The following is a 26319-nucleotide window of genomic DNA, read 5'->3' on the forward strand; positions in this document are numbered from 1 at the left end:
AGTCCATATGCTGTCAGTGTAGACGGTTGGAGGCGTAGGGCCCAGCTTGGAGCCCATATCTTATAGTATAGAAAGTTGGAGGTTGGGGCCAAGCTTGGAGACGATAAACCCACAGGGTAGATGGGTGAAAGCTGGAGCCTGGCTTGGAGCCCATATACTGGTAGTGTAGACAGGTCGAAGCAGGAACAAGGTTCAGGACACAAATAAATGGTTTAGACAGGTGGAGGCATGGGGCCTAGCATGGAGCCCAAATATCTTTGTAGTAGATGGCTGGAGGCTGGGGCCCAGCTCAAAGATGATAACCCCACAGTGTAGATGGGTGGAGGCTTGGGGTCTAGCTTGGAGCCTACATACCTGTGGTTTTGAGAGGTGGAGCCTTGGGCCTGGCTTGGAGTCCAGACACCTGTCATTTTGACAGTCATAGGCATGTGGCCCAGTGTGGAGCCCATATACCAGTGGGGTAGATGGATGGAGGCTGGGGCCCAGCTTCAGCCCATATGGCTCTGGGGTAGACAAGTGGAGGCTGAGACCCAGCCTGGAGCCCAAATTCCCATAATGTATATGGGGGCCTGGCTTGGAACCCAAGTAACTGTGGTGTAGACAGGTGGAGGCATGGGACCAGGCTTGGAGCCCATATAACTTCATGGTAGATGGTTGGAGGTCAGGACCCAGCTCAGAGCCCATATTCACACATTGTAACAGGCCTGGCTTGGAGCCCATATACCTGTGAGGCAGACAGGTGGAGGCTAGGGCCCAGATCGGACCACATATCCCTACAGTGTAGACAGGTGGATGCTACGGTCCTATTCGAACCCATATATACACATTGTAAACAGGTAGATGTTGGGGCCTGGCTCAGTATCCATATCTCCACAGTATAGATGGGTAGATTGTGGGGCCCAGTGTGGAACCCATATCAGAACAGTCTAGACAGGTAGAGGCTAGGACCTGGCTCAGAGCCCAAATAACTGTGCTGCAGAGAGGGGAGGCTGGGAACCAGCGTGGAGCCCATAACCCACAATGTAGATGGGATGAGGCTATGGCCCAGCTTGGTGTCCATATACCTGTGGGTAGACAGGTGGAGGCTGGGGTCGAGCTTGTAGCCAGTATACCTGTGGGGCACATGGTGAAGGTTTCGGCCCAGTTCAGAGACCCTATTCCCAGAGTTTAGACTGGTGGAGGCTGGGGATGGCTCGGAGCCCATAACAACACAGTGTCCACACATGGAGGGTGGGGCATTTGCTTGTCAGTTTCATTAACCTGTCTCTGCCCCTGATAAAATATAAGATCCATGAAAAGAGTGACCTTATCTGTGTTGATGCTGTATATTCCAGTACCTACGTTAGTTCTAGGCAGTTACAGGCACCTAGTATTTATTGGTTGAGTGAATGAATGAATATTCTCTTTTTGAGCAATCTTGTCTACATCAGTGCCTTTAATTCCAAAGTATATGCTGATATCTCTGAAATTTATATCTGTAGCACAGATCTATTCTCTAAGCCCAGGAATATTTCTATTTAGGATTTATTTGACATATCCACTTGGATGTGTCAAAGGCACTTTAAATTTTCTATACCAAAAGCTGAACCCAGATTCTTCTTCCAAACTGGGTTACAATCCCAGGTGTTCAGGTTATATATTGCTAAGTAGCAGATTATTCCCAAAAGTTGGTGGCTCAAAATAATAACAATCTTTTTATTATTTCTTGTGTTTTCTGTGGGTCAGGAATTGGTTAAGGGTTCAGCTGGGTGGCTCTATCTTGGAGTCTCTGATGTGGTTGCAGAGACATGGTGGCTGGGGCTGGAACAGTTGGAATCTTGATATTCCTGGGTTAGTTAAATAAATCCACTATTATTTTTCTATAGCTGTTACAAATTGCCATGAACTTAGTGGCTTAAAACAACACCCATTTATTATCTTACTCTTCTGAGTCAGAAGTCTGGGCACAGGGTAGCTTAGCTGGGTTCTCCAGTTAGGGCCTCATGAGGCCAAAGACTAAGTGTTGACAAGCCAAGCTGTGGGTTCTCAACTACCTCAGTGCCGATAAACCTGGGAAATATTTCATTTAAATAGAAATTTAGATTGTCTTTTGCTTTTGTTTTAAAAACCCTTACAGTTCTGGGTAAGAACTTCACCTGAGGATTCCAAGTCCTTTTGGTCCTGAATGCAGCCACCCCTGCGACTGTCGCCTGTCGTCTGCCCACTGTGGTCACCTGCTAACCGACCAGCTCACGCAGTGCACTCCCATCCCCGGTTCATTCTGGGCTCAGCAGCCGGAGAGCTCCGTCCCAGGCGAGGCAGGGGCCAGACACCTGAGGGCAGCTTGGGAGCTCGGGGCCTCTGGCTGTCCCGGCCCTCGCACTTCCCCCTGTGCCTTGCAGGGCTCCAGCCGCCTCGTCCAGCTCCGGGCTCAGGGCCGAGGCCTCCCCCGGCCCCCTGCCTGCAGTGGAGCTGCTGCATGGGCTCCTGGTGCTTTCAAAACAGGAGGGTGCAACACAGTAGGTTCTAGAATATTCAGTGGGTCATGGGCAACAGCTTTTTTAAATTTTTTGTTTTGAAGTATTTATAGATTCAAGAGACTGCAAAAAGGGCTGTGTGTGCCTTCCTGCCCCGCCCCCGATGTCAGCTTCTTACGTGCCTAGTAGAGCATCAGTGCCAGGAAACTGACGTTGGCTTCGTCCACAGAGCACGTTCAGACTCCCCCAGCTACACCTGCACTCACCTGTGCACGTGTACAGCTTGACGCAACTTTATCACCTGTTCAGCTTTGCAAAACCACCACCACAAGACATCGTTACCCCCTTTATAGCCACATACACCTCCCCCTCTGTCCCTAACTGCTGCCAACCACTAACCAGTTAGTGGTTATTTCACCAGTCACGTAAGTGAAATCAATCCTATAAGACTGGCTTTTTTACTCAGCATACTTTCCTTGAGTTTCATGCAAGTTGTGTGTACGGCAGTTTATCTTGAATGGCATTGAAATGAAAACATCAGTGCTCCAAACACAGTACAAATACCGTTTTGTAAAACTTGTTTCAACTCTAGATGGCATCCCAGATCATAATGTAAAATACTTGTTATATGGCTTAGACACATCGAGGTGCCCCCTGGGTGGGGGTGGGGCTGGTTCTCCAAGCTCAACTCTGTGAATCACACGTGCACACATCCCTGCCGTCCACGGGCAAGACGCAGAGCCAGGGAGCGACTCCAGGGTGCGCGAGAGAGAACGCACGAGAGGAGGGGAACTGTGTTCCCTAAGTGATGCCCTTCCAAAGGGATCATTATTTTACCTCAAATTATAAATTCAAAAGTGTCTGACCCACCACCTGCAGCCAGGTCAGGCCCAGCTATGGGTGTGGCACTAAGTGGAGGGTCCCCACCACGCAGTAGGGCTACCACAAGACACTCACATGTTATTAGTAAGAGTTGTTGGTTTATGTACAAATTTTTAAATCATCTACAAGAGTAGAGGCATACAAAATTCTAATACCACCTGAGCATGACAATGTTTGATACAGAATCTAACAAATGTGGAACTAATTTTCAGCTATGGTTTGTATTCCAATGTTTGAAATGGCTGTCGACATACTCCACGTTTTCTAAAAACAGCCTGGGGGAATTTTACAGGAAGGTTTTTTCTAGGCCAAGAACCCACAAACCCCTTTTATGCAGGTGTGCGCTGTGGCAGTGTGCATTCTGAAACCAGCCAGCTGTGGCCTGAGGTGGTGCAGGGCACCTGTGAGCACTGGCTCCGGGTCAGCGTGGAGAGCTCTAGGCCGGATGCCCGTGGAGGGCCGTCCCTGGTCAGCACCAAGCCCGGGACGTGCTGGCCTGTTCCCCAAGGACCAGAACCAACGGTCCCAGCAGCACAACCGTTTAGCTCCTGTCTTAGTGTGCGGGGCTCCTAGGAGACACACCACACAACGGGTTGGCTGAACAACAGGCATTTATTGGCCCATGGTTTCAGAGGCCAGAAGTCCAAATCAAGGTGTTGATGAGACCAGGCTTTCTCCCCAAAATCCGTAGTGCTCTGGTGCTGACTGCCGGCAGTCCTTGGGGTTCTCGGCTTGTGTCTGCCTTCCGTCACACGAGGAAGCCCTCTTGCTTCTGTGACTTGCGGGTTCTCTTTATAAGGCCTCTGGTAAGCCGGATTAAGGCCCACCTGGTTCAGCTCGTCACACCTTGGCCTGAAAGGACATCTTCTAAAGGTCCTATCTACAATGGTTCATGCCCACAGGGACGCGGCTCAGGATGGGCACACAGGTGTATCGGGGACACACCTCAGCCCATCACAGCACCTCACACTGACCCTCTTGTGTCCACACAGGTCAGGGATAACCCCAGAAGCTCACCTGAGGGTTCTAGGCCTCACGGCCACCTCGACGCTGCCTGGCTGCTGGTGGCTGTGGAACGGGTATGACTGTCTTCCAGGCTGAACACAGCTGGGGCTGGAGCCAGAGGGGCTATGGGCACCTGCCCCACGTCTCAGCCAGGTGGGCACTCGCAGGGACCCTCTAGACTGGGGATGGTCAGTCCTGAGTGCTGCACAACAGCCCCGCTTCAGACAGCTGTGTGGACTTCACGTGGGCCACGGTGCCATCACTTGTCTTCCTCCTGTGGCAGTGGGTGGTGCCACTCTGCAGGGGGGCTCTGCCTTGGAGTCCACACCGGGGGGTGCTTGCCTGCAGCTTGGACTCGCGCCCACTCACTCTCACACAGGGATCGCTGTGCAGACGGGACCCCAGTCACTTCCCGCCCTGGGGCTGGGCCCTCCCCATGGCCCCTGTACCCCCCCTCCCCAGCACCCTCCCAAACAGATGGACAGACAGAGCGCGGGGACGCACTGCTCCACGACTTGGCTGCCTCCACTAATACATCTTGCTAGTTGTTCCCTGTCAGCTCACAAGAATCTACATCGTTCCTTTTCACAAGCTACTGTGGAGAGCACAGGGCTTGAGGATCTGGGGGTTCACCTAGTGACTCGGGCTGGTTCACCTGCTAAGACTGAGGCTGGGGGTGCTGAGCTGTGAGAGGGAAGCTGGAAAGCGCAACCTTGGGGCTGGCAGAGGGGAGTGCTGGTCAGAAGGGGGGGACACAAGGAAAAGACCCCTCCCCAGGCTGACAGTCCAGCGGGCACAGGGCTGGACGCAGCAGGGACTGCGCCAGGCAGGGGGGCCAGGCTACGCGACATGGGCACCAGCGCTGTGCTGACCTCTTTACACAGGAATTTCAACTTCTCCCTCTGCCGACGCCTGTCTCTGCTCAAGCTCTAATTTCTCAAATACTCAGAACGTTTAAAAAGCAATCAGAAACGCACAGTGCAACATGAGATGAACAACAGACTGCCATTCCCGAGTGACAGCAGCTCCCCTGACATCTTTTTTATGCCCCAATTTTAGGGATATCCTGTTTCCCTAAAGATGGAATAATTTTCTGCTGGAGACTCTCCTGATTTTTTCCCTAAACTTTCCACGCCAGGGCACGTTACTATCTAGCCTCTAGCAGCTGCCTAGTATTCCATGGTGGGCCAGCTGTCAGTTAGTGGATGTAGGTCCCCTTCAGCCTTTGCACTGTCACAAACGGAGACAACAATGAACATTTTGAACCTTTAACTCTGCGCTATTGTCCAATTACTTCTCCAGGAGAAATTCCCAGAAGTAAAAATACACGGTCAAAAGGTACGCATCTGACATTTAGACAGACAGAGCGCTTCAGACAGTGTGTTCCAACTGCCACCCCCACGAGCACCGCACTGCAGGGTACCCCGACTTTCCAAACCCCCATCCCGGATTCATGTATTTTAACGGGTAAATCTAGGCCATTCGGTTTTCTTTTTTACTGAGCTGCTTCTTTGTGCCCTTTGCTCTTTTTTCTATTCCGAAATCATCCCCATTGCCGCTGTTGGCCTATCAGAGCTCTTTTTACCCGTATATTAAGCTCCCCAATGTCTTGCCATATAGGCCGCAAGCAGCCTTTCCCAGTTTTCCGACTTTCGCTTGTGCGGGCTGTGCCACCCGGTCCCCGCGTCCACCTCCGCCTTTCAGGGCAGTCACAGCCTCGGGGGCTGCTGGCGCCCCTTCCCCGGAGCACCGCGGCCCCCCGTCTGCGCGTCTCCCCCACCGCTAGTGAGTCCCCTGGAGCGCCCGGCCCGGGGGGCAAGCGGGAGCCCCGCTGCAGGCGGCGACCCCGGCCCAGGGGAGGGGAGGGGGCGGGGCGCGAGGAAGAGAGCGGGGCGTGGAGCGCAGGGAGGGGCGGGACCATGAGGGAGGGGGAGGAGCGTGCGGCGCAGGGAGGGGCGGGACCATGCGGGGACGGGCGGGGCGTAGGGCGCAGGGAGGACGGGACCATGCGGGGAGGGGGCTGGGGCGCAGGGAGGGGAGGGGCGTGGGGCGCAGAGTGGGGCGGGACCATGAGGGTAGGGGCGGGGGGGCGCGGGGAGGGGGCTGGGGCGCAGGGAGGGGAGGGGCGTGGGGCGCAGAGTGGGGCGGGACCATGAGGGTAGGGGCGGGGGGCGCGGGGAGGGGGCTGGGGCGCAGGGAGGGCGCGGGGCGTGGGCGCAGGGAGGGCGGGACCATGCGGGGAGGGGGGCTGCGGCGCAGGGAGGGGAGGGGCGTGGGGCGCAGAGTGGGGCGGGACCATGAGGGTAGGGGCGGGGGGCGCGGGGAGGGGGCTGGGGCGCAGGGAGGGGAGGGGCGTGGGGCGCAGAGTGGGGCGGGACCATGAGGGTAGGGGCGGGGGGCGCGGGGAGGGGGCTGGGGCGCAGGGAGGGCGCGGGGCGTGGGCGCAGGGAGGGCGGGACCATGCGGGGAGGGGGGCTGCGGCGCAGGGAGGGGAGGGGCGTGGGGCGCAGAGTGGGGCGGGACCATGAGGGTAGGGGCGGGGGGGCGCAGGGAGGACGGGACCACGCGGGGAGGGGAGGGGCGTAGGGCGCAGGGAGGGGCGGGAGCAAGAGGGATGGGGAGGAGCGTGCGGCGCAGGGAGGGGAGGGGCGTAGGGCGAAGGGAGGGCGGGACCATGCGGGGAGGGGGGCTGCGGCGCAGGGAGGGGAGGGGCGTGGGGCGCAGAGTGGGGCGGGACCATGAGGGTAGGGGCGGGGGGCGCAGGGAGGGCAGGACCATGCGGGGAGGGGAGGGGCGTAGGGCGCAGGGAGGGGCGGGACCAAGAGGGAGGGGGAGGAGCGTGCGGCGCAGGGAGGGCGGGACCATGCGGGGAGGGGCGGGGCGTAGGGCGCAGGGAGGGGCGGGACCAAGAGGGAGGGGGAGGAGCGTGCGGCGCAGGGAGGGCGGGACCATGCGGGGAGGGGCGGGGCGTAGGGCGCAGGGAGGGGCGGGACCGTGCCGGGAAGACGGGGAGGACGGCGCGGGACCCACCCGCGCCTCGGCGCTGCGGCGCTGCTCCCACTCGCGGCAGCGGGCCAGGTCGCGGCGCCACTGCTCGCAGGCCGGCCGCTCGCCGAACGCGTAGAGGTGGTGCAGCAGGTGCCGGGCGCTGCGGCACAGCCTCCACTCGGCGCCGTAGGCCTCGCACGGGCGCGGCGGCTGCGGAGAGGGGCGGGGAGAAGGGAGTGAGCGCGCCGCGGCCCCCGCGCTCTCCACCCCCGAGACTCCGGCGCGGCCCGTCGGCTCCATGCTTACCCGCCAGCCGCCGCCGTCCGCCATGGCGAGGCCCTTCCCGCCTTCCGAGCGCGTCACCCAATGAGGAGGAGTGAAGAAAGCCGGACACAGAGAGAAACCAATGAGCTTCGGGGTTTGCCCATTAGACCCGCCCTCCACCTTGAGACGCGCCAGTAAACCGGATGTCCGGCCTGGGCAGCCACTAAAAGCGGGGGTAGCTGCGCGCGGGGGCGGGACCAGGAGGGGGCGGGGCGTGCCGGAGGCTGCGCGGGGAGCGGCGGCCACGCGCGTCCGCCCGGGGCCACCAGCACCTCAATTGCTGCGTGATCGAAGCTCAGACGCATCCGGCTTCTAGGCATCGCCTGTTTTTATTTGAAATCCTTAATTCAGAATTACGTTCAAGGAACAGACGAAATCAAAATAACTGCGATCTGGCGTTTTATAAAGTGAAGATCTGGGGCCAAAGTCCCGCTTTTGAGAGACGGGCCCGGACTGCGGATGATTCGGGACAGTAAAATCGGGAGGGAATGGAGGAGCAGAGCCCTAGCACTTGGCTATTCTAATGTTCATTTGTGCTTCACCATGAAGCTGCTTTATTATGGAACTGTTCGTTAAGGAGCTGCATTTATTTCCATTATGAAATCAGAATCAAAGTGGGCATTCATTTGGATCTTTTGGATGGTACTTTTGGAAGAAATCAATATGCAAAGTAAAACTAGAAAACACCCTCTCTCAAATACTTACATAGCAGCCAGAGCAGCAGGATAACCCGTCTATAGAGCACGTTTCTATGGAAACCACTCTTTTCTAGGCCAAAGGCAAGGTCCAAGCTATGGACCTGGAGAAAGAAAGGATCATGAAAAAATACGAGCGTCTCAATTCCGAAGCGCGCAGCCTCCAATGGCTTCACCAGCAGTGAGGGGGCCGTAATCCCCGGAGCCCAGGGACACCCCGACATGCTGACAGCTTGGGGTGCCAGGAGGGGCCTGCCCAGGGCCCTAGAGACGGCTCCCTCTCTCTCTGGAAATCAGGCACACCACCAGGAAGGCTTGCTGTTGCACATCCAGGTCAAATCTGCTAATTCTAAACAAGCTTCAGGTAATAGTGCGTTCTCCATGACAGCCTCATCCCTGTCAGAGCCAGTAACTAAAAGCCAGGGTGTTGCAATCGATTATTTTATTTTCCAAGCAGCCAACAGCCCCGACTTAAGGCTTTCTTCCCTTTTTACGCAACGACTGTCCTTCTCCAGAGAAAGCGACGAATCTGCCTCCAGCTTCATCCTAAGTATGAAGATAAAATACCGTTTTCAGAAAATCCTTGGGAGTTTATAATAAAGGCTTTATTCTGTTGACTCATGTATCTCCTACCCGTTTTCCTTATTTCTCCATTATCTATGATGAAAAATATATTTAAAATATTAAATACAAATCATAATGTGCTGAACAGAGAAACAAAATCCCAGGGACACAGCCTATCCCCAGGCTGAGTGTGTGCTCTTACAAACCTCACATTTTCAACCTAGAAAGCTACGTCAGTGCTAGTGTCCACAAGCTTGGGCTAGGACTGGAATTTCGAGCATAAATGAATACTGTTCGGGCATTTAAGCTATTCTGCAGCATAACTACCTTCAGAATTTAGTGTACCTTTTAATGTTGTATGCCTGGGATGCGAGTATTGCTAAATATGTTAGACCTCCAGGTTTACAGATGATTTCAGGTTTTAAGTGTTACCCTCTCAGAGGTACAGAAGAAACTCAATTCCAAAAAGGTACTTTAAGCAGTAGTCTTTAGGGGGGAATTTAGTTGTCCCTCAAGAGAGGTCAGGTTTCTTTTTTTATCTAAAAATGGCTGCAAGTGGAAGCAGATAATGTGTAGGCACTTTGTAAATTCCTATTGAATAAACAAATGAAACTGATTTCCTCAGAACTGAACCTAGGTTTCCCCAGCTGTGGACAGGCTCCTTGCTTAATGGTGCATCCAAACTCATCTCCAAGGGACTTCCTTAGCAGACCTCCGTGACCTGTTTCCACCCCAGTCCATCACCTCGTTTACACCAAAAGCAGTCTGCAGGGCACGGTGGAATTCCCTCGTGTTGTGGTTTTGTGCCTGGGAAGTCTCCATGACAGTGATCACACTCAGAATCTCACCACTCAATTTAGTTTTTAGCAGTTTAATGGATACATTTTAGTCCATTTTGTGTGGAATTAGATCATCCCTTTTAAATGCTGTAATGAACATCACTTAAAATAAAACCTGAATAAAACATGGAAAAGAAAGAAGGGAAAGAAAGAAAGAGGGGGAAAAAAGGAGGGAAGGAGGGAGGGAGGGAGGGAGGAAGGAAGGAAGCTACAGAATGCACCAAAAAATTAGAAATCACCACCCCAAAATAAAACTTCCAGTCAATTTTCTGTGTATTTCCCCATTTCCCCTCAGTCCCAAGCCCATAATTTCTTATCCTATTTACCCTAAAGGCCACAGGAAATCCCACCCTGTGGGAAAGCCAGCCTTCTACCCACTCTTCAGGATATTTCTTTTATCTTTTTACTCTGAAATACTTTCAAACTCACAGGACAGTTAGAAAAATCATACAAATCCCCTACAGAGAGCCAGCAGACCCCTCCCCTCCCACCACCAGATACGCAGAGCCAGCACTTTTAACACTGCCCCATTTGCTGTATCTTTCGATCTGTCTATCCATCAATCGATCCATTTTCTGAACCCAAGGGTGTAACTTGTACACATCGTGCGCCTTGAACACTTAGGACTGCCACGTACATTCTCTCGGAACAAGGACACACTTACGGAACCGCTTTCACCGCCATTATCACGTTCAGGAAATGTAACATTGATCTAAGTTTACACTACACTCTGTTTCATCTGGCCCAGTACAGAGCCTTGTGTCCTCCCCTGCTAGATTTCATCTGGGAGCATGTATTGTATTTAATTGTAATTGCCTCTTTGCTCTTTGTTTTTAATTATGGGAACATACATATGACATAAACTTTCCGTTCTCAACCCCTCCAAGCACACCCGTCAGTGGCACTGATCACATTCACACATTGCGGTGTCCTCGCACCTTCCATTACTAGAACTTTCCCACCTCCCCAAACAGGAGCCTTATACCCGCTATGCGTTCTGTCTCTACGAGCTTGCATATGCCCTGACATTTTCGGGGAGTGTGTAGTTCTCATGGAACTTAAATTTAACATCCTAAATCTTTACCAACTTCTCTTCAATAGTACACACAAACTGTTCCTCTACCCTCCACCCCCACCTTTATGCAGTTCTGGTCGCAAATTACACGTTTATACCATATGAGTCCAAAACCACCGATTTATCATGATATTTTATGCACTTGCCTTTCAGATCCTGTAGGAAGTAAACAGTGGAGTTACAAACCAAAAATAGTCCCAGCTTTCATATTTACTCATGTTGTTATCCTCACCGGAGATCTTTATTTCTTTAAGTGGTTTCAGACGATTGAGTGTCATCCTTCCGTTTCAACCTCCAGGACTCCCCGCAGCAGCTTTTCCTGTCTAGTGTGACGAACTTCCTCGGCTTTTGTTTATCTGGGAAGGTCTTACTCTCAACCTCATATTTGAAAGACAGTTTTGCCAGATGGAGGGTTCTTGGTTGGCCTTTTTTTTTTTGCTTTCAGCACTAAATACATCATCCCACTGCCTTCTTGCCTTCGTGGTTTCTGATGAGAAATCAGCAATTAAATCTTTTTGAGGGTTCCTTATATATGACATGCACTTCTGTCTTGCAGCTTTCAGAATTCTCTCTTTATAATGTGCTGTGGCACAGGTCTATTTGGGTTTATCCTGTTTGGAGTTTGTTGAGCATCTGAGATGCATATATTCATGTCCTTCATTAAATTTGGGAAGTTTCCAGCCATATTTATTTCTGCCCCTCTCTCTCTCTCCTCCTCCTAGGGCTCCCACAATGCGTGTAGGGCAGGCTTGATGGTGTCCCACAGGTTCCTTGGGCTCCATTCACTGTTCTTCACTCTTTCCTCTTTCTGCTCCTCAGACTGGAAGATCTCCTTGGTCTCATCTTCAAGTTCTCTGATTCCTTCTTCTGCCGGCTCCAAGCTGCCGCTGAGCCCCACTGTTCCTGCGGTCTTCAGCTCTGTTTCATTCCTTCCCATGTCTTCCTTTAGTTCTCTGAGCTTATGGAGGACTATCCTTTTTAAAGTCTTTTTCAGCCATGCCCCATGTCCGATCCTCCTCACTGACGGTTTCTGATGCTTTCTTCTTCTTCTTTGCCTGGGCCATCACTCCGTTTCTTTGCAAGTTTTACAACCTTTGGTTGAAACCTGGTATTTTCACGTCTCCACGGAATTTAGACCGAGGTTTCGGCTGAGCTGTGTGTCCTCCTCTCCTGCCGTGAACAACGGAGTCTGGCTCTGCTCTCCTCCTACGCTGCATCCCAACAGGCTCCCCCACTGCGTCTGCTTTGAGACAGTGGGTCCCCTGGGGCCCCTGGGCTGCCCTGCCCGGCCAACCGTGCTCTGGACACTGCTGGTGGCCCGGGGGCTCCGGTTCCTGGTTGTGCCTCACCCCTTCATGTTCGTGGGGGACGTCCTCCCAAGCCCCCTGAGAAAGCGTGCAGAGGGGCGTCTTTTCCTGAGCTCTTTCAGAGCTGAAAACATTTCCTTTCTGCTCTCAAACTTCACTGGTAGATCGGCTGGTACAGAACTTCAGACTGGAAAACTCCCCCTCAGCACTGGAGACGCTGCTCCCCCGTCTCGCGTCCCGTGTCCTGCTAAGAGGCTGGTGCAGCACCTCTCCCGAGGGAAGCGGACCTCTCTGGAAGGTGTCTTGTCTTTCCTTGGCCTCATCCCTTGTGCTGGGCATTCAGGGGGCCCTTTCCACCAGCCCGCCTGTGCCCTTCAGATTGGGGGGATCACTTCTCTGATGACACCTGCCCCTGTGGTTTCTGTTCTTTCTTTCTGGGAGCCTTATTGTTTAGACGCTGGCCCTGGCTGCGATCCTCGCTCTAGGGTGAGATGGCCAGGATACCACCTCGGGGAACCTGCTGCTGGTCAGAGCCTTTGGGTCTTTTCTCTTGGCCACATTGGACCATCCAGAGAAGGTGCCTCCACCCTTCCAAGGCAGTGCGTGTGCCTGGCTGCCAGCGTTCAGGAGCCCCAGGGCTGCCACCTTCCGTGTGCGAGCAGTCCCTAACTCCCCACTGTGCCTGGGGAGGCCCCACCAAAGCCCTTCCCTGACGTCTTTCCAGAAGACGAGCCTCCAGCCTTCTGGTGTGGCGGGCGCTTGCCTCCCGTGAGTGAAAAAGGGGGGTGCTGGCACTCCATCGTCGATCCGCCATTCCTGGAGGCACCTTTGGGAGCTTGGTGGCTCTGCTGGTTTTCCGGCAGTCGGCCGAGGAGGCAGCTGACCACGGCCTGTGCAGTCAGAGACCACCTGTCCTGCTCGGGGCCTCCTCTCCCTCTGCTTTCCCACAGACTCAGTGGCTCTCCAGGACGGGGTCTCTGATGCGGGTCTTCAGTCCCATCCTCAATGTACGTTTTCTTCTTAGGTGTTTGTTTACAGATAACCAGACTCCACTGGTCACCCTGACTCCCACCCTCAGCCGGCTGGGAGGAGCCCAGCGGAGGCTCCCAGGGACCCAGGCCTGCAGCTGGCAGAGGGACGGGCAGCGCCCTGAGGAGGAGCTGAGGGGAGGGCTGACCGCCGCGCCGCGCCTGCTGCTCTGAGCCTGGAAGGCCGTCACCACGCTGAGGCCGGGAGTGGCTGGGACTGGGGCACACAGACAGCACAGTGGTCTCCACCCCCCAACCCCGAATGCCGAGAGAGATGTCTGTGGCTCTGCGAATGCTAACCGTATGACCGTCGCCACCGGCAGGTGCTGTGGACAGGCCCGGCCCGGCCACCCCCTGTGCACCTGCAGCCTCTTCTTCTCTCCGATCCGGGATAGGCTCCCTGAGTGCCCTGCTCCTCTGCCTCCCGCTGCACACTGCGAGCGCTGCCCCTACACCTGGAGGCCGCCCAGTGCTGGGCTGCACCTGGTGGCCCGTCCACCTGACCCCAAGCACCGGCGTCTGCACATGCTCAGCCAGGCTCCGTGACACAGACCGTGCCCCTTGACAGCTGCTCGCTGGTGAAGTCAGGAATAGAGTGAGGCCCCCCTGGGAACCCAGCCCTCTGCTGGCAGAACCTGAGAGGGCAGGGCAGGGGGGCTCCAGTTCCCCAAACTGCACAGCCTCAGGGCCTGTACCCACACCACAGCCTCTACGGATGAGTCATGAACAGGGAGACGATGGCCCCAGGATAGGGGGACCTCAAAAACACCCTCACTTGACAACATAAGAGTTTCCCCATCATGTTAGCAAGTAAAAGTCCTCATGACCAGTGAAGTAAACTCACCTCTTCAACCTTTTTGACCAGAGGACGTGAGTTCCTGATGAAAGTGATCTTGCCAAGCTTAAACTCGTAGTTGGGAATCCCTCTGTAAAGAGGAGGAGAAACGTCGGTTCCCGGAGAGGACGGAGCCTCACGCTGGACGAGCAGGGAACAGCCCGTGTCCTCTCGGCCACTCTCGCCGGGGGTGGCCTCGGGGCTCCCGGCCCTGCCCACGTCCTCACGGCCCTCCTGAAGCCGTGCTCCCACGACGCCCACCTCAGCCCTCGAGAGAACAGGCGGAGCCCCTCCTGCACCTCATCCCACCAGCGAAGGAGGAACTGCTGGGGAGAGACCCCAAGGGAGGCAGTGCCTTGCTAAGGGATGTCAGCATGATGCCACCTGATCCATTACTTGACATCACAAAACAAGACACCAGGCAGGAGCCAGGAGGGTCCAAGCAGGAGGGGTGACCGGGCGGCATCTCAGGAAGCCCCTGGCCCAGGCAGGGCCCAGCGTGGAGGTGCAAGGAGGCAGGGCCAGGGACCAGACAGTGGCGGGAGGCTCGGGGACGGCAGGTCCGACACACTTCCCCTCCAACACCCACCATGACGGGTGAGACATGCTCACCCAGAGCGTGCAGGGCTCACTGTCAGGCCCCGACTTGTTACGGACGGAAACGTGTGCCCCACAGGGACACGTTCAGGCCTGAGCCCCCCCTGGGAAGGAGCCTGTCTGTAAATAAGATCTTCAAAGGCCTGATGGCTGGGGAGACCAGAGCCAGGGAACCAGGCTGGGCCCGGATCCCGCAGGACAGGGGCTCGTGAGTGGAGGGAGTGCGGAGATGGAGCTGGGAGGGTGTGGGACAGAGGCAGAGAGCGAGCTCTGGGTCATGGGCGCCCAGGCCAGCAGGCCACAGGGTTCAGGGAAAGCGGGGCCTGCCGACAGCCTCCCCGACTGCGACAGCAAGTTCCTCTCGTTCGAGCCCCAGCGTGTGGCCCCTGCCGTAGCAACCCCGACCCACCTCTTGATGTCTCCGGGCTTGACTGGGGAGGGGCTGGGCTCCACGCCCTTCTTCTTTCCATCCAGCCTGTTCCCAGAGCCGGAGAAGGCCTGGGCGGGTGAGAGGAGAACGTCTGTGCGCGGGGCCTGAGCGCCCAGACCCTGCCCGCAAGGCCGCACATGCACCCCTTGGGGCTGAAGCTCCGCTCCCCTACAAGGGCAGCCCTTAGCTCTCCGCGTTCCCAGGGGACCACCCACCCAAGGCTACACCCCCACCCAGTGACCAGCTGGAAGGCCTGGCCCTGTTGCCTCCACCGGCTGGCCCAGCCACGCACCCCTAGTGCAGTGAAGGCCACAGTTCTGGCTGCATCACAACACCACCTGCGCCTGCCGGGTCCTGCCCCTCCAGCCCTCCCAGCACCCAGGGCCCTGCACACTGGCCCCACCTGGTTCCCAGGGAGCCGGAAGGGCCGTTTGCAATGTACTCTGAAGGGGTGCAGGCAAAGAAATAAGAGGACATGCTTTTAGAGAGGGGCAGAGAAGGGCCACCGGGGGCCTATCACTTACACGGAAGCCCAGCTCTCCGCTGTAGCCGCTGTGGTCGGCTTCACTTTCCTGACAGGGAGGAAGAAAGCCAGGAAGTGGGCGTCTCGGCAGGGGAGAGCCTGCTTTTCCCCGGAGCCCCCACAGCCTCCCAGGGAGACCCACCGCTGCCCTGGGCACGGGGCCGGGAGAAAGAGGGGAGGGAGAACCCAGGCCTGGTGCAGGGACATCCTCACCAAGGGGCAAAACAAGAAAAGGCAAAGCTGGCGGCGGGTCATGAAGAGACCGGGGACGCCCTACCGTGGCCTCCTCGCGCTGGGCTTGCCTCTCGGGTTCCTTGTAGCCCAGTGGGGCATCAAAATCCACCTGAGTGTCCAAGACAAAAGTCAGGTCTTGAGACACAGCCACACCTGGGCTGCCTCAGTTTTTTTTTGCAATCACAGTCGATTCAGATGTGGTTACAAGAAATAATACCGTGATTCCTTGTACACTTGGCCCGGTTTCCCCCAACGGGAACATTTAGCGAGATTATATGGTACACTCGACACCAGGTATCAACCTGCACGATGCACTCGTCTTACCTGGAGTCACCTAGTGTCGCCTGCTCGTCTGCACATGGGCAGGTCAAGGTCGGCGCGGCGGAGCCGGCAGGTGGACGGTGAGCAGTCAGCACCCGGGGCCCGCGCTTTGTCCTCGGATGTCCACCCCGCCCCCCCGCCCCCTGGCCACCACCACCGCTCCCCGTATGAAATGTTGTCACTTCAAGGAGATCACGTGAATGGGAGCAGGGGGCATGTAACCTTTCAGGCCTGGCTTTGCCGCCTCGTTCCCTGGAGCCCCGTCCAGGATGCTGTGTGTCTCAAGGTCACCCCACCCCGGGAAACTGAGCAGACCCCCTGGCCTTGAAGGACACTCACTGCTGGGGACTTCACCACCCCAGACCAGCGACACCCCACAGGCCTGAGACAGAAAGAGCCCCGATGGCCCGGTGACGGGCCCCAGGACGCTGGCCTGCAGGGGCCACCAGGGCTGGCCCTCCCCGTAACTGGGCAGACACTCACGTTCATGTCACACTCGATGATGGACACGGCCTTGTCGGGTTTGGTCTCCATCACTCGCAGCTCGTAGATCTGGGGGAGGAGAGAGATCCGTGGGACGGCCTCGTGTGGCACTGGGGACTGTCGCTGCCTGTGGGCTGCGTGCGCCCTGGCTCCGTGGTCACTCCAGCTGCACACCCTCCCGTGGCGACAGTGCCATGAGGGCTGGGCTGCCTTCAGGCCCACCACTCAGTAGAGGCCTCCCAGATGCTGTTCAAATTAGACCCCACACTCTACCAGATGCTCAACCTTGAACCCAGTTTCTGATTCACCCACCCCGGTGGTATGTATTATTCTTCCTGTGACAATGGGTGGGTCACCGATTCTAAGACTTTCCATTTTATGTCTTTGGAAGGTCACCCTCCTCCCTTCTCCCACTTGGGAATCTCCAAGGAACCAGGTCGGATTTTCTCCTTATCTCCCATGTGCGAGCTCCTTGCTCCTCTGGGCTGAATGCTATTATTCTTCCACATTTAACTTTCATTTCATTCTTTTCCACTGTGGCTAACCTGCTGACTTTGACTGCTTTTCAAATCTCCCTGGTTATCTGTGTCAGCCTTTTGTTGAACGCCCAATCTTATGCTTCTACGAGGTCTCTGAACATTTCATACATGATTATTTTATATTTGAACCTGAAAATGCCAACAGCGATTTTTTTTCAGGGTCTCAATCTGCTTCTGTTGTTTCTGTTTTGCATGTCTGGTGGTTTTACTGGGAGCTCAGTCTTTAGCTGCTTCTCCTGGAGAACTGGGGTTTACTTCTCTTGGAGGCGACACCTACCCGGGTCTGGCCCCTGAGGGAGGCACCAGGTTCACGTGGAGACGGCCGGTTCAGGTCTCCCACCGAGCACTGACGTGGCCATCTGCCCTCAAGGCAATGCTGCCAAGAGACTCTGGAATGTTCCCTGTATTCCTTGCAACACCAACCATGAACTGATAATCTAAGTTTCATCCTGATTGAATTGCTTTTTATCAGAAAGGCCCTTCAGAGTACCTGGTCTCCTAGACTTCCAAAATTGGAAGTCCGAATCTGCTGTTTTATTTTGGTTCTTTCTACATATAATCTATACAGTCCACCTTCTCTCACAACACAAAAATATCAACATCATCTTCTATCACCAATTTAGCAATAGATTTCCTACCACTACTTTGATTTTAAAAGCACAACTTGAAGGCCACCTGCAATGAACTATGAAAGCCTGAAGGATTCAGTGAAGGCAGACAATGCCTAAAACTTTCCCAGGAAAGCTAAAGGCAACAGGAATATTCCTTGTTTATGAAAAAATAGAAAACATGGATTAAATCTTACACAGCTGAGAAATAAAGGTCCTCGGTGCGAGAGGCCTCAGGTGTAAGGCTCCTGTCGGAGAAAACGCTGGCCCTCTACCTGGCACTGCACGACAGCTGATCATCAGCCGGCACCGTGGACAAGCAGCCTGTCACTGTGCTCCACGGCCTAATGGCAGGATTGCCCACAGCTACCTCTTCCCCAGACATGTTCCCATAACAGTGTGAAAGCAGACGCCTTCTGAACTGTTGGGGAACCAGCCAGGTGTGGCAAGGGGCGCGAGAGGGAGAGCACAGGTGGGATTCCACCCCCCGGCTAAATCGTCCAGGCCCAGGCCCCAAGGAGCAGGGGCTCCAGGATGAATCCGAGAGGAGCTCAGACCCGGCAGGCCCGTAGCAGGAAGGGCCCTGCCGAGAAAAGCCTCTAAGGGGAAACCAAAGAGGGCAGGAGTGAGGGGCCGGGGGCTCCCCTCCCAGGCCGTCAGCTCTGCAGGGCACACCCGCCTCAGTGGGAGCCCTGCAAGGCCAAGGACCTGAGCTGTTCATCCCAGGCTGGTTCCCACAGCCCAGCAACGGGCTCGGTTCACGTTACAGGTTCAATGAAAACCTTTTTAACCCAGAGAGGATCGGCAGGCCCCTCGCCATGCTACACGGAGGTCCTGTAAACAAGAATAACGACATCAAACTCACCCCGTGTGAAGGTAATTCACCCTCAAACAAGAGCAGTTGAAGGAGTTAGGATAGTGCCCTCAGTACGATCCCAGGCAGATTTTAAAAAGCAGCCAATAGGTGGCTGTTAGCTGGTAAAATGCAGGCCCACGCTGCTTAAGAAGAAGCCCCTCCAATGCCTGCCTGCGAGCTGAGCCCTGGGGGCTGGGAGGACGCTCACGCACCTTCTCGTTGTAGTTGATGGCGATGACGTCCCCTGTGGTCAGACAGGCGAAGTTTCTCAACGCGTTTTCCAACCTGCAGGCACACGGTCAAGGCAACATGGTACAATGGACGCCTTGAATCAGAAACAAGCTTCTGCAGGGAGGCGTGAGGTGAGCCACGTGAAGTGGGCAGGGGTGTGCCATGTGGTACTCAAAACAAACAGCTCTTATACGACACAACGCTACTCAGCAACAGAAAGGAATGAACTAGCACACGCAGTAACTGGAGATCTCGCACCAACATTATGCCGTGGGGAGAACCAGCCACAAAAGAGGGTGTGCTATAAAAACCCTATTCCCGGGAAACCCTAAGACAAACTTAGTCTATAAGGAAGGAAAGAGCTCAACGGTTCTGGGGCCAGGGTGGGGGTGGGGACTGGCAGGGAAGGAGCAAAAACAGAGCTTTCAGAAGATGGATACACAGGATGTGTAACTGGGCAAACCCACCAACTGTGTGCATTTTACTGTACACAAATTGTACCTCAGCAAAACGGATTTTAAGAACTCTAAGGGAGCACAGAAGGAAAAAAGATTGAATGACTCATATCTCAGCTTCCTCAAAAGTTCCTTAAAATCGAAGCACCCTTAATGACCCCTTTTGCTTTTTCTACCTTTTGGGCTGGCGACCCCCTCGGCACCCAGCGCACTTGTCCAGGCCCCGGCCAGGCCCCAGGGTGGACGTGCTGTCTGAGGCCTCCATTCCCGAATCACAACCTCAACGACAAGTAAACGTGCAGTCACCAAAACAGGCCCACAGCCAACAGAGCCCTGCTGCCTGGCGAGTGCCAGCAGGCCCCGCCCATCTCAGGGATACACGGCTTTGGGGTTGGTGATGTCCAGGAAGTCCGGGCTCTGGGGCTGGAACTTGGAGTACGTGGCCACCTGCAGGTTGACGCTCTCCACCTGGACCAGGCCCCCCTCCTCCAACAGCAGGTTCTGCATCATCTGGCAGGAAGAAAAAGGTGACGTGAGACGCCCCAGAAATTACGCAGCCGCCTCCCCTTATGTGGTGGGCTGAGAGAGCCGAGGCAGGGGGACGGCAGCTGCGTCGAGAAGGAAGGGACCTGGCCAGGCTCTGGCTGCAGCGGTCACCCCGGGGCCAGCACGGTGACTCTGCGCTCGGGGCCCCCTGCCAAGGCACCTCAGGCCAGGTCAGCAGGGAGGCTCCAGGTTCTCAAGAAAGGCCGGTGCCTGGGCAAGGCTGACTTGCCCTGGAGAAGCTGGGGCGCCCATCAGCCAGCAGAAGGCTCGCACACCCTTCCAGGAGTCGGCCGGGAGGCCCCAGGCCAGGGAACGCTAAGGCCAGCCCGGCGGCCCCTCTGCCCAGGCTGGCTCCGTCCTCCACCACACCCCACACTTTCCTGGGTACAGGATCTCTCTCATGGAAGGGATTCAATCAGTTTTCTGGTCCAAAGTGGTCTGGGGGCTTGGACAAATGGGGGATGGAGAGAACCACTTTGAGTTCAGTGTCCTTTGGGTGTCCCACCTCCTCCCGCTCCTACAGGTCAGCCCCAGGAGGCCCTGCTGTGGGTCTGAGTGGCCTGGGGAAGCCACTCCTAGAAGGCTCCTGTGACAGGCGCTCTGCCGGGTGAGCAGGACCTGGCCTCAGCCCGCCAAGGGGCCTGCATCTGAGGACAGCAAGGCGCCGAGCAGCACGTGCATGTGCCCCAGAGACACAGGGAGTTGCGGGGGGGGGGCACTGGACGGAAGCCGGCTCAGGTCCGGGCTCTGGGCTGTGACTAAGGCGGGCCCAGGGCACGGGGAAGGAGCCAGCCCAGGAGAGGCCGGGAGCAGGAGGCTGTGGTGGGAGCAGGATGAGCTCCTGCTGGGCCCATCCCTCGGGAAAGGCCCTGGATCCAGGCTGAAGAGCCAGGGTGCGTGTGGCTGGGGGGCAGCTGTCCGCCAGAGGGCAGACGCAAGGCGACCCGCTGCGGGAGGAAGATGTTCCGAGCATCCACATGCTCATCTCAAAGTACAAGTCTGTGGTCGCCAGGACAGGGAGCAGCGGGAGAGGCGGCTGTGCCCTCGCGAAGCCCTCGCAGGGTCTCTCGGCATGCTGATGCCAACCCTCTCTGGCCAGCTCCTCTGACTGACCACAACCAGACCCTGGTGCTTCTGCCGCCTTCCTCCCGCCCACTCCCACTGCACCGAGCCAGGACATGCCCACACACGGGTGGACGGCCCCTCCTGGGCCCCGCAGGGCGCCGGTGACAGCGGCGCTCACCCAGTGTGGGAGGTAGCAGATGCCCTCGTCAGCCACGAACTCCAGCACCCCGCAGTGCGTCATGCGGTCGGAGTTCTTGTTGGTCAGCTTGAACAGCATGGGGTAGGTGATGTTGAGTCGGCCTGCAGAGGAGAGGGCGTTCGTAAGGCACAGGTCGGAGAAAGGAGAGACGCCCCGTCTCCCACAGCCTCCCCATGCTCCCGTCTGGCACCCACACTCCCGGGTGGCTCTCAGCCCCTTGGTGTCTGCCCATCCACGAGACCCCAGGCCCCTGGAGGCAGGCCTGAGACCCACCCTGCCCACTAGAATACAGCGCTTGGCCCCAGGCAGGAGCTTGGAGACCTGTGGTGAGTTGGTAACATAGCACTAGCCTAGGTTTGTAATTTTCTCAAGGCACAATTTTACAAAAGAGACTTTTTTTTTAATTCACTCATAAGTAACTGCCAACCACGTGCCAAGCAAAATCCCTGCCTCCAAAGGTTTCAAGTCTGGGAAGGTGAGAAAGAAAACAAGTGCCCCAAAATGCTGCCAGTGCTGTGGGAGGGGACAGGGCCAGCGGGAAGGGCCATGGCCTTGGGCTGGGTGAGCTCTCCAGGCATGTCGCCCAGCCGGGCAGGGAACTCTAGCCCAAGGCAGCGGCTTGGGCCAATACTCAGGGTACAGAGCAAACCAGCCCGTGGAGGGGACGGTGACAGTGGGGCATGGCTGGAGCATGGGACTGGGTGTGGGAGGTCAGGGTGGGGAGGGAAGCCGGGCCAGGCTACTGGAGGGGAGCAGAGTGTCTGACCCCCCAGCTGGTGCTGATCCAGTGACTCCCGTGCTCCAGCGGCCTGTGGGGTCAAGGATGCGTGGAGGACTGGGGGCCGCCCATTGGGACTGGGGCAGGCCTGCCTCGGGAGAAGGGAGGGGGCCGGCGCTGAGACGTGGGAAAGCCCAGGAAACTTGGGGTGTTGGGGGAGAGGCATGAGACAGCAGCAGCAGTGCTCGCTACTTCCCCAGTTGTGGCGCTACCATGACCCCTTTCTAACTCCGAGGAGACTAAGGCCCAGAGGCTAAGTGGCATGGCCGAGGTCGCACAGCTCAGGAGGGCCGATACCAGTTCACAGCCCTGGCTGCTGGCTCAAGTCTGGGGCGTCACCCCAAAGCCACACTGTCCCTGGCTTATAGAGTCAAGTGAGCCAGTCAACCAAAGTCCCATTCAGAAATGTGGGTAGAGCAGACCCCGTCTGACCTCCCTAAGAATTCTAATCAAAGCAAGTCAAGTGAAGACGGCTGGGGCAGGAAGCAGCTCCTCGCTGCAGAGGCAGCAGTGGAACTAAGTGCCTCTCCTATTCACCACGGGGGCTCCCAATGTGGTAGTACAGTGCTGCAGGGATCCCGAGGCTACTGCCCACGGTCCCAGATCACCTCAAGCTGGTCTGAATTAGCGAGTCACTTAGAAAATACTTACTGAGTTGATCGAGGGCTGAAGGTGGCATGATTACTGTAGAAAGAACATTTTAAAAAACATTAAAAGTCTAGTTTATGGATGGATGTGTAGAAAAGTAGGGGAAGCAAACAAACAGACAAAGGTACCCAGTGTTCTTTTTTACTTCAATTGCTCTTTTTCACTCTAATTATTATTCTTGTTATTTTTGTGTGTGTGCTAATGAAGGTGTCAGGGATTGATTTAGGTGATGAATGTACAACTATGTAATGGTACTGTAAACAATCGAAAGTACAATTTGTTTTATATGACTGCGTGGTATGTGAATATATCTCAATAAAATGATGATTAAAAAAAAATAAATAAAAAAAAAAATAAAAAACATTAAAAGAAAAAAAAAGGCAGAAACAAAAACCAAAATGCAATTTCTGTTACAGCCAAAGAAAGTTTTAAACGCTATTTTAGGCAACCAGAATTTCATAGTGATCTTTCATAATGAATCGTACTTAGTGTAATTCATTTTGGGGAACTGAACAGCTACCGGCCAAAAATCTGAGCAGAATTTGCCCACCCCTCTCCCCCTTAGCAAGTCTGGGATAAGCAACATTTTCACCGCAACTCCAGCTTCTGGTTACCACACAAAATAGGACTGTGGAAGGCTACAAGCATGCAGGCTCAGGGGCAGGGAGGGCTACAAGTCAAAATAGAAACAGGCACATACTCTTCCCTCCTTTCTCCACATCTGACCTGTCATTCGGCCCCGCGAGCATGGACACCGAGAAGCAGCGGTACTGTGTGGAGAAGCGGTTCTGGAAGACCCGCGGGATCGGGTGGTCAAACATGTTGAAAGAGAACTGGAAGGAGAAAAGAGGGGCCGGGGGTTAGAGCAAAGGGACACGTCTCCATGTCAAAAGCCAAAACGCATCCGGGTAATTAATGGCAGTACACGATGTCAAAGAGCAAAAGGTACCAAAATCTTGAAGCCCTGCCTGGGATACGGTTGATGTCAAAGCTCCGGGTTTCAGCCGTTTCTGCCATCCCCGTTTCCTCCCTCAGGTCAGGTCTTCACCATTTTTAGAAAGTGTGACCTTAACTAAAATATAAAACTGGCCACGTCGATCCTTCCCTCAACCTCCCCCAGGAGGTAGAAAATATGTGGCACAGCCATGCTGGGTCTTCTCAAATTATTACAATTGCTTATATCACTTCAAAAAGAGAATGAAACCTAAGAATAAAATTTCTCAACTTGGTTCCATATATACACCAAATACAAGGAAAAGCCACCTATCGATAGCAGTTTACTAACAATTCCAAGATTAATAAACAGAATCAGCTATCTTCCTAAAATGCAAAAATAGCATGCTTCCACTTAAAAAAAAAAATAAATCACAGATGGTTCTTCAATTCCTGCAGCTCTAGCACAGTCGTTTTCAAACCATATATTCTCTTTCTTCTCTTAAGCAGAACTCCATGCAACAAAATCCCACCCAGAAGCCTAATAAATTAAAGAATATCTCAGGGTGAAGGAAGGGAGAAGAATAGTGGGGGCCTTCACAGCACTTCTCTTTGCAACAAGAAAGAGGCAAACACACGAAACGGGCAACCCCCTTAACAATCTGCCTTTGACTCCCCGTGCACCGGACCTCTGCCCTCCCTGCTGCTCCAACCCCGATTCCTAGCACTCTGCCTGGCACCCACCTGCTCTCTGCTGGGGATGAACTTGGGAGCAGAAACGTGACTTAATTTGGACCCACTTGGGCTAACACAACAGACACCCTTGTTTTTACCAGAACGAGCTGACGATGTTGCGGCAACGCTGCTGCACAGGGGTAAGGAGACAGGGAAAAGGCGACCTCCGAGGGCGTGGGCACGCTCGGGGCACGGCCGGGAGCCCCGGAGCCCCAGGATCTGGGGCCGCCCAGGGCTCTGCCCCACCCCGACAACCTGCGCCGGATCTCGCGCCTATGAAAAGCTGCTGCGGGCCTCAGGTGGCGAGCCCTACCCCTTCCGACCCGCGGGGAGCTCCCAGGCTGGCTGAGGGGAGAGGCCGGCCCGCCCGCCACAGGCCGAGGCGCGCAGAGGCCGCTCGGGGTCCCCGGCCCGGTGACTCGGCAGCTCGGCCGCCGCCCCGCCCGGCCCCCGCGCTCGGCCCGGCCCCACCGCGCTCACCATGACGGCCACTCGGCCTCGCAGGCGCCGCTGCTCGCAGGGAGCGTTACGGGAGAGCCGGCCGACCGCTCTGCCTCCACCACAGACGCCGCCGCCCCGGAGGCCCACCGGAAGTGCCGGACTGTGCCTGGGGAGGGGGGGAGACGGGGAGCGGGTCGGCTGCCAAGGGGAGAAACCCGGACGAAGACCCTATGGCCTAGAATTTCTCCCAAAAAATCCCTTAAAATACCCTTTCCTAACTAGATTTCCACTCTACAACTAATTCTTTTAAATTATTTTCAATTACGTTTTGCACGTACTCCCCTCCAGACGAACTTGGTACGGCCCATTCGCCGTCCCGACTACACTACCCAGAATGCACAGAGAACTTCCGGCCTCTCGTTCAGACATCGAGAAATTGGGCGGAAGTCAGCTACACATCCGCCTTCGAACTTCAGCGAGAGCCTATTGGAAACGTAAAATAACTCTCCCATTCGACGTACAACTAAATTTAATTTACGGACAAGAGATTTCGTTGTTTTGGACTTCCCCATGGAGGAAGTAGGCTTCTTTGCCCACAGTAAAGATGTCCACCGTGCGCCGGGCTTCTGGGTAAATGGCAGGCCGAGGTTGAAGGTGGCAACCATGTTTACGTCCTGCCTGGTTAGACGCTCGGCTCTGCTAGTTCCCGCCCCCACCATGGGTCCAATCAGGAAGGAGGTAGGGGCGGGAACTGAGCGGCTATTGGTTGGCGGCCCGCGGGCCAATCGGAAGAGCCCCTTTTTGGCGGGAGTCTTGATCGCCGCTGGAGCGGTCTGTATCCCAGGGCGAGCGCAGGGGGTCCGGCCGCCGTGGCCATGTTCGTGTCCGATTTCCGCAAGGAGTTTTACGAGCTGGTCCAGAATCAGGTGAGCCCCGCTCCGGGTCCCCGGGGAGAGGCCGTGGGTGGCCGGGAGGACGGGAGGGCCCGGGGCTCGGGTCGCTGCGCTCAGCCCGCCCGCTCTTTCCCTCACAGAGGGTCCTTCTCTTCGTGGCCTCGGACGTGGACGCGCTGTGCGCCTGCAAGATCCTTCAGGTGGAGCCCGCTTAACCTGGGAGGGCGGGCCGGGGTCGGGAGGGAGCCGGGCGAGAGGCCAGGGCGCAGGCGGGAGCGCGGCTGGAGCAGCGACAGCTGAAGGCTGGGGAGGGGGACCCCGAGAGGACACCTCCCTGGCTGCACAGCGTGGGGGGCGTTAGGGATGAGGCGAAAGGCAGGCAGAGTGGTTAGCATTTTCACAATGACCTGTGCAAAATCACGGTTGCATTCAAGACCTGGAGTGGCCCCTCATGTGTGGGGTTTCAGAGTCTGGAATCTGTAACAACTGAGGTATAGTGGGGTGTCATGAGCAATATTGGAAATGCAAGGGCCTTGGGTGTCTTAGGGATGATCATTAGTTCTGTTTCGAACATGGTAGGACGTCTTCATTGAATTTGCGTCAGGCCCTGGGGTCAGGAACATCTCAGCAGTCCTAGAAGATGAGCTTTCCCCCAGTGTTTCACTTTGGTAATTTCCAAATATTCAACAAAGCTGGCAGAATGGGACAGTAAAGAGTGGTATCAACCTTGCTTTATCACCCCCAATGCTCTTAACCCATCTTTCTTTTTTTTTTGGGGGGGGGGGTGCACATCAAGGTAAATTGCA

At 55.7% G+C, this 26319-nt stretch overlaps 3 protein-coding genes across 7 annotated transcripts in view; 1 reads left to right on the forward strand and 2 right to left on the reverse strand.

Annotated features, from left to right (window-relative positions):
- Positions 1-3931: 3931 nt before the first annotated feature.
- On the reverse strand, positions 3932-8638 carry C23H22orf39 (chromosome 23 C22orf39 homolog). 3 transcript variants are annotated; one of them, XR_005214883.1, is made up of 4 exons: positions 7638-8638; positions 7374-7541; positions 4356-4728; positions 3932-4190 (listed from the first exon to the last, which is right to left on the reverse strand). XR_005214883.1 is itself a non-coding variant. In XM_037823497.1 (3 exons), exons 1-3 carry the CDS (start codon positions 7659-7661, stop codon positions 4603-4605), a joined length of 318 nt encoding a protein of 105 aa, XP_037679425.1. In that variant the 5' UTR covers positions 7662-8638; the 3' UTR covers positions 3932-4602. The 3 variants fall into 3 exon arrangements, 1 of the variants encoding a protein (XP_037679425.1); XR_005214884.1 differs by having other exon boundaries at positions 3932-4218; XM_037823497.1 differs by having other exon boundaries at positions 3932-4728.
- Positions 8639-8775: 137 nt separating this feature from the next.
- On the reverse strand, positions 8776-24775 carry UFD1 (ubiquitin recognition factor in ER associated degradation 1). The gene is made up of 12 exons (XM_037823495.1): positions 24660-24775; positions 23212-23344; positions 22515-22547; positions 21065-21186; positions 19655-19785; positions 18802-18874; positions 16587-16655; positions 15826-15891; positions 15550-15597; positions 15005-15093; positions 14008-14089; positions 8776-8896 (listed from the first exon to the last, which is right to left on the reverse strand). The coding sequence occupies exons 1-12, from the start codon at positions 24660-24662 to the stop codon at positions 8822-8824; spliced, it is 924 nt and encodes a 307-aa protein (XP_037679423.1). The 5' UTR covers positions 24663-24775; the 3' UTR covers positions 8776-8821.
- A 699-nt stretch (positions 24776-25474) lies between these two features.
- The window catches only part of CDC45 (cell division cycle 45), a 36342-nt gene continuing 35497 nt past the window's right edge, over positions 25475-26319 (forward strand). For 2 of the 3 annotated variants that reach the window (XM_037823597.1, XM_037823599.1), the window contains exons 1-2: positions 25478-25546; positions 25654-25713. In XM_037823597.1, the coding sequence (XP_037679525.1) occupies positions 25496-25546; positions 25654-25713 (111 nt within the window). In that variant the 5' untranslated portion in view covers positions 25478-25495. Of the gene's footprint in view, positions 25547-25653; positions 25714-26319 lie in introns of all 3 variants that reach the window. The other variant, XM_037823598.1, reaches the window with a different exon arrangement.

This window comes from Choloepus didactylus (genome assembly GCF_015220235.1).
Source record: "Choloepus didactylus isolate mChoDid1 chromosome 23 unlocalized genomic scaffold, mChoDid1.pri SUPER_23_unloc1, whole genome shotgun sequence".
Lineage (NCBI taxonomy): Eukaryota > Metazoa > Chordata > Mammalia > Pilosa > Megalonychidae > Choloepus > Choloepus didactylus.